At 42.6% G+C, this 11,778-nt stretch overlaps 1 protein-coding gene across 1 annotated transcript in view; it reads right to left on the minus strand.

The window, feature by feature from the left end:
• The window catches only part of SLC25A20 (solute carrier family 25 member 20), a 33,424-nt gene that overhangs the window by 11,942 nt on the left and 9,704 nt on the right, over positions 1-11,778 (minus strand). Inside the window, exons 4-6 of the mRNA XM_034431685.3 lie at positions 7,800-7,890; positions 3,225-3,342; positions 279-351 (exon numbers count right to left, since the gene is read on the minus strand). Of these exons, the coding sequence (XP_034287576.2) occupies positions 279-351; positions 3,225-3,342; positions 7,800-7,890 (282 nt within the window). The remainder of the gene's footprint in view (positions 1-278; positions 352-3,224; positions 3,343-7,799; positions 7,891-11,778) is intronic.

An 11,778-nucleotide genomic window follows, 5' to 3' on the forward strand; every position in this document is an offset into this window, starting at 1 on the left:
TTCTGTCTTTGTACCATATATGCTACATTATGACTGATGAATCCCTTAGTCTTCCTTATAAGATGCACTGGCTTGATCCCTAAAAACATATTTTATTAATGCCAAATTATATTATTCACTATTTATGTCTTTAAATTTATATGCCACCCATCTCAGTGTCAAGCGACTCAAAGCAATAATCCTTTGTTCATCTCATTGAACTATTATTATGAAGCTCTTACTTCAGAATAAAAATAATTTCTTAGCTGTTCTTGCGAGAAATCCAGCATTCTCCTTACCTCTGTCCCTGAGGTGTCAAAATACTTTTCAGCCATTCATAGGTCATGAAGTACATCCCACTGGCTGGAACATCTGGTCCAATAAACAGAGCCAACTTAGAAAAATGAGAGACACAACTGCCCACATTGGCAAGGCCAAAAAGGATAAAACCTGCCAGCTTTCTGTAAGCAGAATTATAATAATGGCATAAACAATGCACTCCACTTGCTGCTTTAGACCTTGATTTGATTGACAGAGAAAACAAGATTTGAAGGACCGTCTCTTTCCAGTTACATCTACCCTATTAGGGAAGAATGGAGTGGGGTGGAGAAAAAGGGCCTTCTCTGTGATGGCTCCCTCCCTATGGAATATCATCCTCCTACCCCAGCAGATAAGATTGACTCTCAACCTGAACCTGAAAATAAGACCTATCCCAAAAATAATAAGCCCTAGCATGATTTGTACGTGTGCGCCTAATGTAAACCCTGCCCCCAAAATAAGCCCTACTTTTTTTTAAAAAAAATTTTTGATTTATATGCCGCCCTTCTCCGGAGACTCAGGGCGGCTTACAATGCGTTAAGCAATAGCCTTCATACTTTTGTATATTTATACAAAGTCAGCTTATTGCCCCCACAAACTGGGTCCTCATTTAACCTACCTTAGAAAGGATGGAAGGCTGAGTCAACCTTGAGCCTGGTGAGATTCGAACCTGCAGAAATTGCAGGCAGCTGTGTTAATAATAGGGTGCATTAAACCACTGTACTACCAAGGCTCCTTAAGAGCCTGCATAGCCAGCTGACCGTCCATTCTGCCTGGTTGTTTGCAGTGCCACCGACATGAGGTGAGGAGAGGCAGGTGGATGGCGGAGCCACCCCATGTGCCCCGCTCTGGCTTACCTCAAGGCCCCCAGTCAGGCCATCCACACCCCGAGAATTGTCTCATGGCGGCAGCACCAGCAGCCATGTCCAGCAGGAGCCCATGTGACTGCCAGCCCACTTCTTCTGCTTGCTCGCGGCCACAACGGAGCAGGAGGTTGAGCAGCGCACTGCTTCCACGGCCACAAGGCAAGGCAGGTGTTGGGGTATGGATGGCCTAGCTGTGAAGGCCCTGAGGTAAGCCAGGTTGCAGCCCCAATTGCAGCTGCAAGCAAGCAGAAAAAGTGGACCTCGCTTACATGGAAGAAAAAAATAAGACATCTCTCGAAAATAACCCCTAGTGCTTATTTTGGAGCCCCCAAAAATATAAAACCGAGTCTTATTTTCAGGAAACATGAATACTTTTCCAGAAGGCCCTGAAGACGTGGTTCTGTCAGCAGGCATGGGAACCCCAAACTGATACAGATACGATCATGTGGCTGGTTTGTGTTTGTTGCCGCTATAGCAGGGGAAAGGTTAGGAATTTTATACTACGGATTTTTAATGTTGTAAGCCACCCAGAGTCATCGTGTGTAAGTTGAACAATCATATAATTTTTTTCATACTGTAAATAAACATTATGTTAAGATATAGAAGCATTGTTCACACAACAAAAATGTTTCAGTCATTCCCTCTCTCAGTTAGCTGGCTGGACATAAGGTTAGTCACATTGGGCTCTTTAATGTACTGACTACAGTGGTGGGTTGCCCTCGGTTCGCACCGGTTCTATAGATCCGGTAATAAAACCGGCGGGAGGCTCCGCCCATTGACCCTGACATCATCAAAATGTTTCTGTGCATGCGCAGAAGAGTGCACACATGCTGGCCCTGTTGCGAACCAGTAGTAAAGGTAAGTAGAACCCACCCCTGACTGACTATCATCTTCGTCCTTGTAGCTAGTGAAAAGGAGGCCTCAGTTTCTTTTGGGGGAGAGTGAGCAATTTTTTAAAGAAAGAAAATACAGGTAGTCCTTACTTATGACCACAACTGAGGCCAAAATTTCTGTTGCTAAGCAAGGCAGTTGTTAAGTGAGTTTTGCTCCATTTCACAACCTTTTTTTGCCACAGTTGTTAAAGCAAGGGACTGCAGTTGGTAAGTGAATCATGCAGTCATTCAGCGAATCTGGCTTCCTCCATTGACTTTGCTTGTCAGAAGCCAGCTGGGAAGGTTACAAATTGTGATCACATGACCCCGGGACAGTGCAACTGTCATAAATACATGCCAGTTGCCAAGCACCCAAATTTTGATCATGTGACCATGGTTGTAAGTATGAAAACTGGTCATGGGTCATGTGTTTTCAGCGCCGCTGTCACTTCAAACAATCACTAAATGAATGGTTGTAAATCGAGGACTAGCTGTATAACTGTGGTGGCATGGTCACAAGCAACCTCCCATGGACAGGTCTGAAGGATCCTACCTGCCTCCCATTTTTGTTCATTTTTTACTCTTCTCCTCACGTGTCTACAGTTTGTCAGAATGGCAGTAGAAAAGGGGCCTTAGAAATGTGGGATTGGGTCCGTGGTGGGTTTCAAACATTTTTACTACCGGTTCTGTGGGCGTGGCTTGGTGGGCATGGCTTAGTGGAAGTGGCAGGGAAAGGATACTGTAAAATCTCCATTCCCACCCCACTCCAGGGGAACGTTACTGCAAAATCCCCATTTCCTCCCGATCACCTGGGACTTGGGAGGCAGAAAATAGATGGGGGCAGGGCCAGTCAAAATTTTTACTACTGGTTCTCCAAACTACTCAAAATTTCTGCTACCGGTTCTCCAGAACTGGACAGAATCTGCTGAAACCCACCTCTGGATTGGGTGTATTTGGGGCTAAATCAAATTCCTGCAGAGTTCACTGGATGTATGAATTCAGATCTTCGATTCAAAATCTGATTTAATTCAGCCAGCTAACTCTGCAGGGATTAGACTTGCATGATAGGCTAACCGCCGCTCTATAATTATCTAGTCAAGCGTGCTACATAAACAGGGTTTAAAAAGAAACATTGGGAGGGGGTGCTTCTATACTTCAATTATTTTAAGAACAATTCTCCACAAACTACCTCTCATGAGTGTGAGCACTGTTCCTTTGTACACGCCTCGAATGCCAGCTTCACGATACAGTTGTTTGGCACAGTCCAAGGGGCCAGCATATTTTTTTTCACCAGAGGCTGCTTGGATCTAAATGGTTAAAAAAAAATAATAATGGCCTCATCAATTATAACCTACTATTCCTTAAATAATTCAGTCTTCCTTAATCTAAGGTACTGTTGAAATGAGTCTGTGCATCTAAACTTTTCCTAAGAAATCCCCATGAGATGAGATTCAATCAGGAGTTTATTGATTATGCACCAAAACAGTAAAAGAATGAAAAAAACAAATAAATCCATAACTGCCATCTCTCCCAGAAAGTTTTTCTAGCTGTTTAAGCACCCACAGCAGGCTTCTAATAGCTCTACCCATTCAAGAAGCCCCAGTAGACACTTTTGTGAAGAACGTTGTCCATAATTGTAACTGGGACTTTGTCTTCGAAAACTTTCAAAATATATCTGAAAATAAAGGGATAGGACAGTGATGGCTAACCTTTTCCGGACCAAGTGGCCAAAGCATGCACCAGTGGTGAAATGTAAAATTTGTTACTACCAGTTCTGTGGGCGTGGTTTGGTGTGTGGGGGGTAATATGACTGAGTGGGCATGGCCAACTTTTTTTTTTTTTTTTAACTTTTAAAACCATTTTTCTACAACCTCTTCGGCTGAAGAGGTTGTAAAAAAAATGCTTTTAAAGCCTCTAACGATCCCAGCTGACTTGCCTGATCTGCAGAGGCTTTCTTTTTTTTTTTTTTAAGACTCTGATGATCCCAGCTGAGCCGCGTGATCATCAGAGACTTTTTTTTTACTTTTAAAAGCATTTTTTTAGCCAAAGAGGTTGTAGAAAAAAATGCTTTTAAAAATAAAAAAAAAAGCCTCTGATGATTGCGTGGCTCAGATGGGCAATGGGCGGGGGGAACAGGGATTTTTGCTACCAGTTCTCCGAACCACCCATCTCCATCGCTACCGGATCGGGTGATTTGGTCCAAACCGGGAGCATTTTACCCCTGGCATACACGTGTGTGCCCAAACACCCAAAATACAATGCACACATGGGCCCCACATATGTGCCCCACACCGTGCACATGTGCATGTGCCCCCACACATGCCCCGCCCATGCGCTGACAGCCCCCTGCATGCGCCCCACCCTCTGCGCATGCGCAGGAGAGACCCAATGACCAGCTGGCCGGTGGGAGGCCCGCGTGCATGTGCGGCAGAACTGAACTGGGGCGACAGCTCACATGCCCACACAGGGGCCCTGCATGCCACCTGTGGCATGCGTGCCATAGGTTCGCCATCACGGAGATAGGATGTTAAAAGGACAAGTAGCAGAGTAACAAGGAGTTGTGATCGACAAAACTTTTAGATAACAGAAGTTTTGGCTACTTTAGAGAAGAATTTTTAAATGAAATGGAACAACTGTAGTCCGAGCTACTTATTTTTCTTCATCGTAGACAAATTTCTTTTTTTTTAAATTCCCACAGAAAAGGTTTTGAAGGAAGAGAGCAAGAGAAGAGACTCTTCTGGTCCATTGAATTGGCCCTGCCTTGACTTTAAGGAACAAATCAGTTTTAAAAACACAAAGACAATATAACAGCTACATATAAAATTGGCCATGTTTCACTGATACGTTAACAGGGTTCACACATCTTGCCAAGCCATGGTTTGCTTAACCTTAAATTGCTGAATAAAGTGCAGTTAGCTGGATTCCCACAACACATTAAATGAATATTTTTAAAAGATTACTGGTAGTCCTCAACTTATGACCAGTTGTTTAGTGACTACTCAAAGTTAAAACAACCCTCCCCCCCCCAAAGCTCCTTATGACCCACTTGCAACATCCAGGCTGTTCAATGGTCACGTGAACACATTTTGGGCACTCAGCAACTAGTTTGCACTTATGGCTGTTTGCAATGCCCTGCAGTCACGTGATCGTGATTTATGACTTTTTTCCAGAAAGTAGCATTTGTGTCTGGTTTCTGGGGAAAAAACACTTCATAGCGAACAATGGGTTCGCTTAGCAACTGCTGCAAACTGAGCCAATTTGGTCTAGTGCAGAGGTCCCCAACGTTTTGGACCTCAGGGACCACTAAATTCATAATTTTAAATCCCGCGGACCACTAGTATGATCTGCCTAATGACTGGCTGGGTGGGCATGGCTAGGTGATCATGACTGGATGGGCATGGCCAACTTGATGTCACTCGCATCAAGGGGTGCCTCTTCGGCCTCTACTCACCCACCCAGCCAGCCACTCCTCACCTGCCTGCCTGGGCTCCTTAGGGGCCCAATAGGAAGTAATTGTTGGAGCTAAGCAGTCAACACGAGAAAGAGTTGGCAAAACAGCTCAGTTCAAATTGGATCTCACCGAGAAGGAGGCTCAGCAGAAGCACCTCACTGAGGACTATGGGCATAGGCTTTCCAAGCAGAGGGAAGATCTGCGGGAGTGCAAGGCCAGGTACTGGCACCTGGAGGCTCAGCAGGCTGAGATGGTCAGCCAGTTCCAGGCTATGATGCAGTCCCACTGGAACAAGGCCCTCTGGCTCCTTGCCACCGGTGGCACTTCCCTCCAGCCTTTGCCCAAAGCCCCACACCAGGAGGCTGAAGCAGACCCCAAGTCGGAGTTTCTGCCCCCCTTCAACCCACACAAAAAGACCCTGAAGGGGGAAACTCTCTGCAGCAACAGAAGCTGTTGTGGCCCTCCAACGGCCTGCGCGGATCGTGGCTGATCCCGATGACGAGGAGGCTGGTGTGGGGTCGCGCCAGCAGCCTGCGCAGCCAGTGCTCGCGTCGGACAGCGAGGAGGCTGAAGAGGATGTGGTGCCAGAGGCAGAGACTCAGCTTGGGCCTTCAGAACCTCCAGAGGCTCCTTCAAGTGGAGAGAGCGAAGTGGAGGAGCCTCTCCTCAATGCTCGAGCACGCAGGGCTGCCAAAAGGCAGGAGTGGCTACTCAGGAGGAGGAGGTCTCCTCGAGAGTAAGGTTTGAGGATAATTGGCCACTCCCTTAGCCTATTTAAGTCGCATGCAGTTAGTAAGTTTCTTGCTGGAAACAACGTGTAATTATTACAGAGCATTTTTGAAGAGTGAATGTCTTATCGCATCTTGTTTTCTGGGCTGGTTGCCAACCTTTGCCGGACTTTGTTTATTCTTGGTACGTTATAACTTTGATAAGGACCGTTGGTGTGTGTCAAAATCCTTGGGAATCCGGAGCTGGGGCAGAAGAGAAGCATTCATTGCACATATCCAGCCCAGGGGCTGTAGTTTGAGGACCCCTGATTTAGTGCAATATAAAAAATGCAAATAATCTTTCTGTGGACCACCATAATTTTCTCGTGGACCACCAATGGTCCATGGACCACCAGTTGGTGACTGCTGGTCTAGTGGTTAAGGCACCAGACTAGAAAGCAAGAGACTGTGAATTCAGGTTCCGCTTTAGCCATGAAAGCCAGGTGGGTGACTTTGGGCCAGTCGCTCTCTTTCAGCCCAACTCATTTCCCAGGATGGTTGTTGTGGGGAAAATAGGAGGAGGAAAAGGTGTTGGATATGTTCACTGCCTTGAGTTATTTGTGAAAATAAAGGCAGGATATAAATAAATAAATGAAATGAATGCATTTGCTTTACAACTGTCCTGCTCACTTTACAACCAAGATGTTTGCTTAATGACAGTTACAAAAAATTGGGGCTGGTCATCTGGTGATGAGCCACTTTATGACCATCATGGAGGTAATTGTGAGGCTCAATTACAGTCATAACGTGAGGACTACCTATTTTTTGACATAGTATGAACTCAGCCACAGTATTAATCCAACTATTATGTATAAGCCCCAGCAAGTAGCATGTTTGGGTGAAGTTGTCTAAACTGAAAAGCTATTGTCAGGGCTGGTTTGTACTTGCATGGGACACTTCCCAGGAATACTAGGACTTAAGTTAGACTAGACCCTTGAAAGACCTACCAGAAGAAGGGAGTGATCAATCATGTTTATATTATTGCCAGAAAAACTGCACTGGCTTGTCCATGAAGTCACCAGAATTGAGTGTGTTTCAAAGGAGATCCCATCTACTAATATAACGTGCATAGATATGCCAGGATTTTCAATCTTAATGGGAGAATGTTGCTCAGGACAGAATTAATTAAATCTCTAACCAGACAAGAAGATTTCCAACTTTGCCTATCTTGCTTCTCTAATTACTTCTGGGCTCTGGTTTTAGCCATCAGAGGAATCTAATATTACAATGAAACAATGCTAAGGAAATCGGAATACTGATACTTACAGGAGACAAGACGTGTTCTGAAATTTGAGCATTTTTATCTCCCATACACATAATACTTTAATCTAAATGTTTGCATATATTCTCCCCCTCCCCCTCTCTCTTTACATACATACATACATACATATCTACACTGACATGGGCATATCAAAAATTTAGAAAATCATGTTGTCAACAAGATTATGATTATGAATATGCTCACTTAACCTAAAGAAAGATAAATAATGTGGATAGCAAGATATTGTTCAGTTGTGGGATGGAGCATGAAAACTTCATCTCTTACCTGTAGTAGGCACTTGATCCTTTCTCCTGGTGCCATAATTGCAGTGGTAAACACCCCTGATAACATTCCTGCTGCAAACAGCTGAGGATATCTGCATAGTGGACAATACAATGTGGGATATAGATTAAACATAAGAAATGCATTAGGCTATATTAGATACAGTTTAAGAATAATTTGTCCTTCCAATGAGTTCCTTTTCTAGAAATAAAAAAAAACCCAACCAACAATTACATAACAAATGAATATAAAGATAGTCCAATCTTAGAGGCGAAAGTTCCAATTACAGTATGTGTCATGAAAACCAATGTTCTCAACAATGGTTGATTATGCCATTAATTTTTTTCCATATATATCCCAACAGATGGCTTAGAAAGAGCCAAGGAGAGGTATTCAGAGCTCTAATTTCCTCCAGCTGGTCAAATTCAGCCAAAACAGACATGGGTCAAGTAAATATTATGGCTCAAGATTTTTGCCTCAAGTATCAATATGACATATCCAGGCAAATGCAGCCAACAAGGCAAAATCATTTGCAAAATAAATCCAATGTTTGGTATAAAAACAATATTTTTTAAAAAAAACTATGTTTTCTAAATAAAAGTAAAGACTGGAAAGGTTCATCCATTAGTGTTGGATCTTTAATTAAAGAGAATGATGTTATTGTTTATACATTGCACTATAGTTTATAAAACTGAGGAAAGAAAGAAGAAAATAGAATGGTTCATGTACCACTTTAATTCATACTGCTGAATATATATGCATTCATATGTTGCGTGACTCAAGCCACAATGACTTACAAACTATCATTTATGTAATCTATGAACTGTCAAGTATTGTTTATTTTAGAAATAGTGGCTTGGCATTATGATTCAACCCAGCATCAAACCCTCCTAACACTGCCTGCCTATCTAGAAGCCATGGTGGCACAGTGATTAGAATGCAGTATTGCAGGCTGACTCTGCCCGTTGCCAACAGTTCAATTCTGACCAGCTCAAGATTGACTCAGCTTTCCATCCCTCCAAAGTCGGTAAAATGAGGATTCAGATTGTTGGGGGAATATGCTGACTCTGTAAACCACTTAGAAAGGGCTGTAAAGCACTATGAAGAAGTATATACTGTAAGTCTAACTGTTGCTATTGCTGTCCGTCCTGTCCTGTCCTGTCCTGTCCTGGTCAGTCGGTCGGTCTGTCTGTCTACCATATTTTTCAGACTATAAGATGTACCAGAGTATAAGACGCACCTTAGCTTTTGGGGAGGAAAATAAGAAAAAAGCTGATTGGGGGTGGATCAGCCTCCCGGAATACTCCCAAACACCCAGAGGTGACCTTTCACTACAGGTTTGTTGGTTGTGAGCTCTGCATCCTTGCTTTTTTCCAGCCTCTCAAATGGAGGTTTCAGAGACTTTGTTCAGCCTCTGAAACCTCCGTTTCAGAGGCTGGCGGGGCTACATTCGGACTATAAGACGCACCCAGATTTTCGCCCTCTTTTTGTGGGTAAAAAGGTGCGTCTTATACTCCGAAAAATACAGTATCTATCTCTATCTATCTATCTATCTATCTATCTATCTATCTATCTATCTATCTAATCTATCTAGTTTACCGCTAGTAGACTAGAGAGGGAGAAAGATATAGATATATCAAGTGGTTGGAGAGAAAGAAGCAAATGTGATATGTCATTAAAAATAGTCTTCAAATTACAACCATAAGCCCATCAGAGTCATAACTTGTGACAATCATGAATTGAGTCAACCATGTGACCGACCCGATTTCATTGCCTTTTTTGTGGCAGTCACTATGTGAATGCTGCTGTCATTAAGCCAACCAATGATTTGGTATGAGTCAGGTACTGCTGAAAACTAGAAGGCTTGTTTTCAGCAAAGCCATTGTAAAATGCCGTCATGTGGCCGCAGGATGCTGCAAATAGCCATAAATGTGGGCCAGTTGTCAAGCGCCCAAAGTACAGCCACATCACTGTAATGGGGAGGGGGGCATCAGAACGTCGAATCTGAGTTATAAGTGCCCCCCCAGGGAGGTCTGTCGTAACTTCAAATAGTTGCTAAGCAACTGGCCCTAAGTTAAGGAACTACCTGAATATGAACTATAATACACTGACGATTGGATAGGAGAACTGTCTATCTTAAGCATGGCAACACAAGGGCCCTCACCCCGGTTTATATTCTAGAATGATGTAAGCAGTGGAGGGATTTGAGGAGTGAAGGCGTGAAAATCTTATCTGACAGATACCTAGGATTAAGAATATATTTACTGCCAGAGTAGGTAAGTACTGACTGACTATAGATACCCTGTAGAGTCAAGCGATGGTATTTTTAAAATTATTTAAAGCTACTTAATAAAAGTCACTTTGCTTTTTTTCTTTAAATCTTAACCAAATCACTGTGCTTTACTTTGAGTTTCCCACACAGAACAGGATTCAGTAGCAAGACAGATAGAACCTATAGAGATCTCCAACAAGATTCAGTTTATTTTTAAGCAACAGAAATATGGTCACAATCAAGACTTATGTCAAATACAAATGAAAAAAAAAATTTAGTGTTGCAAATCCTAATCTGTGGGATTTAGGCAGTGAATCTGGCTAAATACATGTAACAGTATCTGAAAGCTTCAAAGTAATAATCTTGTAATCTCAATGTTTTATATGCTTCGTGAATATGCTGATGAATACATGAGTATGAAAACTGAAACACCATATGCTGCATCCTGCAAATATTGTTCCAGAAACGAATACAAATATGAATGTGCTTTATTTTCTAAAGCCTCTGTAGGCAATCTACTAGAAGTGAAGGCACCTCTGAAATTTGCAGATAACATGAGGAGTGCATCAACATGTCTACCATGAAGTGCCTGGTAAATTATTAAGAAATATGTGGTATTGTGTTGATTGAAGGATGAGTTAGCCCTCCAGACTGCTGCCTATGGTCCCTATAGGAATTTTACAGTATTGAAAGATATTGCTGCAAATAAATAAGATGGTAGATGTTGATGCTTTGCAATAAGTCAAAGCATCCCAATATTATGGGGAAAAATTAAGTGAGGGTAGTGAAACCTGGTGGACAGCAAGGGAAGTATCTGGAAACACCCTGATGCCTATGGACAACATCTTGCTACGCCTGAGCTAGAGTTCTTAAATCTAAATGGGAGATAAACAAAATTCTTTTATCTCTTTGTTTTTATAAACTTTTATAAACTTCCTTAATCAAACTTCAGCTGCACCAAAAATGCCATCTCACAGAGAACAGCATGGCTTCTACAACCATATTCATTCAGAATTCAGTCCTACTCATTTTAGGATGCAGAATTGTTGGGGGCAATATGCTGATTCTGTAAACTGCTTAGAGAGGGCTGTAAAGCACTATGAAGTGGTATGTAAGTCTAAGTGCTATTGCTATTATCAGTCCTTTTTAATTGTCTAAAAACTACAGCCAGGTAACCAGGACTCTACATGTTTGTGCAGAAGTACCTCTTTTTAAAAAAAATCTTCATGTTCAAGTAATTATGCAAGGAAGTGTAAGACAAAGCAGAATGGATTTTTGTAAAATCTGGTAATTCCTTATGACCTGGATGTTGTTAAGAGAGAACTGAAAATGCTGGGCAGATGGCTATTGTAGTGAGGTTGAGTGATGTACATCACAAAAGTGGGCCTTGCGGAATAGTTATCATGGCATATAGATGAGATTTATATATACCGTATTTTTCAGAGTATAAGACGCACCGGAGTATAAGACGTAGCTTAGTTTTGGGGGAGGAAAATAGGGGGGGGGGAAATCTGCCTACCAGGTATTCATCTGGCTAGCGTCCTTAATCTGGTCAGCTTCAGCACATTAGTTTGCTGGTTTTTATCCCCTGCTTGAGGATAAAAAACAGCTTCTAAAGCACAACTGATCTTTGGAGAGAGAAGCAATGAGAAAAGCAGGCAAACCACGGAGATCGCTTCATTCGCTAGCGCCTCATTAGGGCTGAAAAAA

The sequence above is a fragment of the Pantherophis guttatus genome, chromosome 2, assembly GCF_059756535.1.
Source record: "Pantherophis guttatus breed Tessera chromosome 2, ASM5975653v1, whole genome shotgun sequence".
Taxonomy (NCBI): Eukaryota; Metazoa; Chordata; class Lepidosauria; order Squamata; family Colubridae; genus Pantherophis; species Pantherophis guttatus.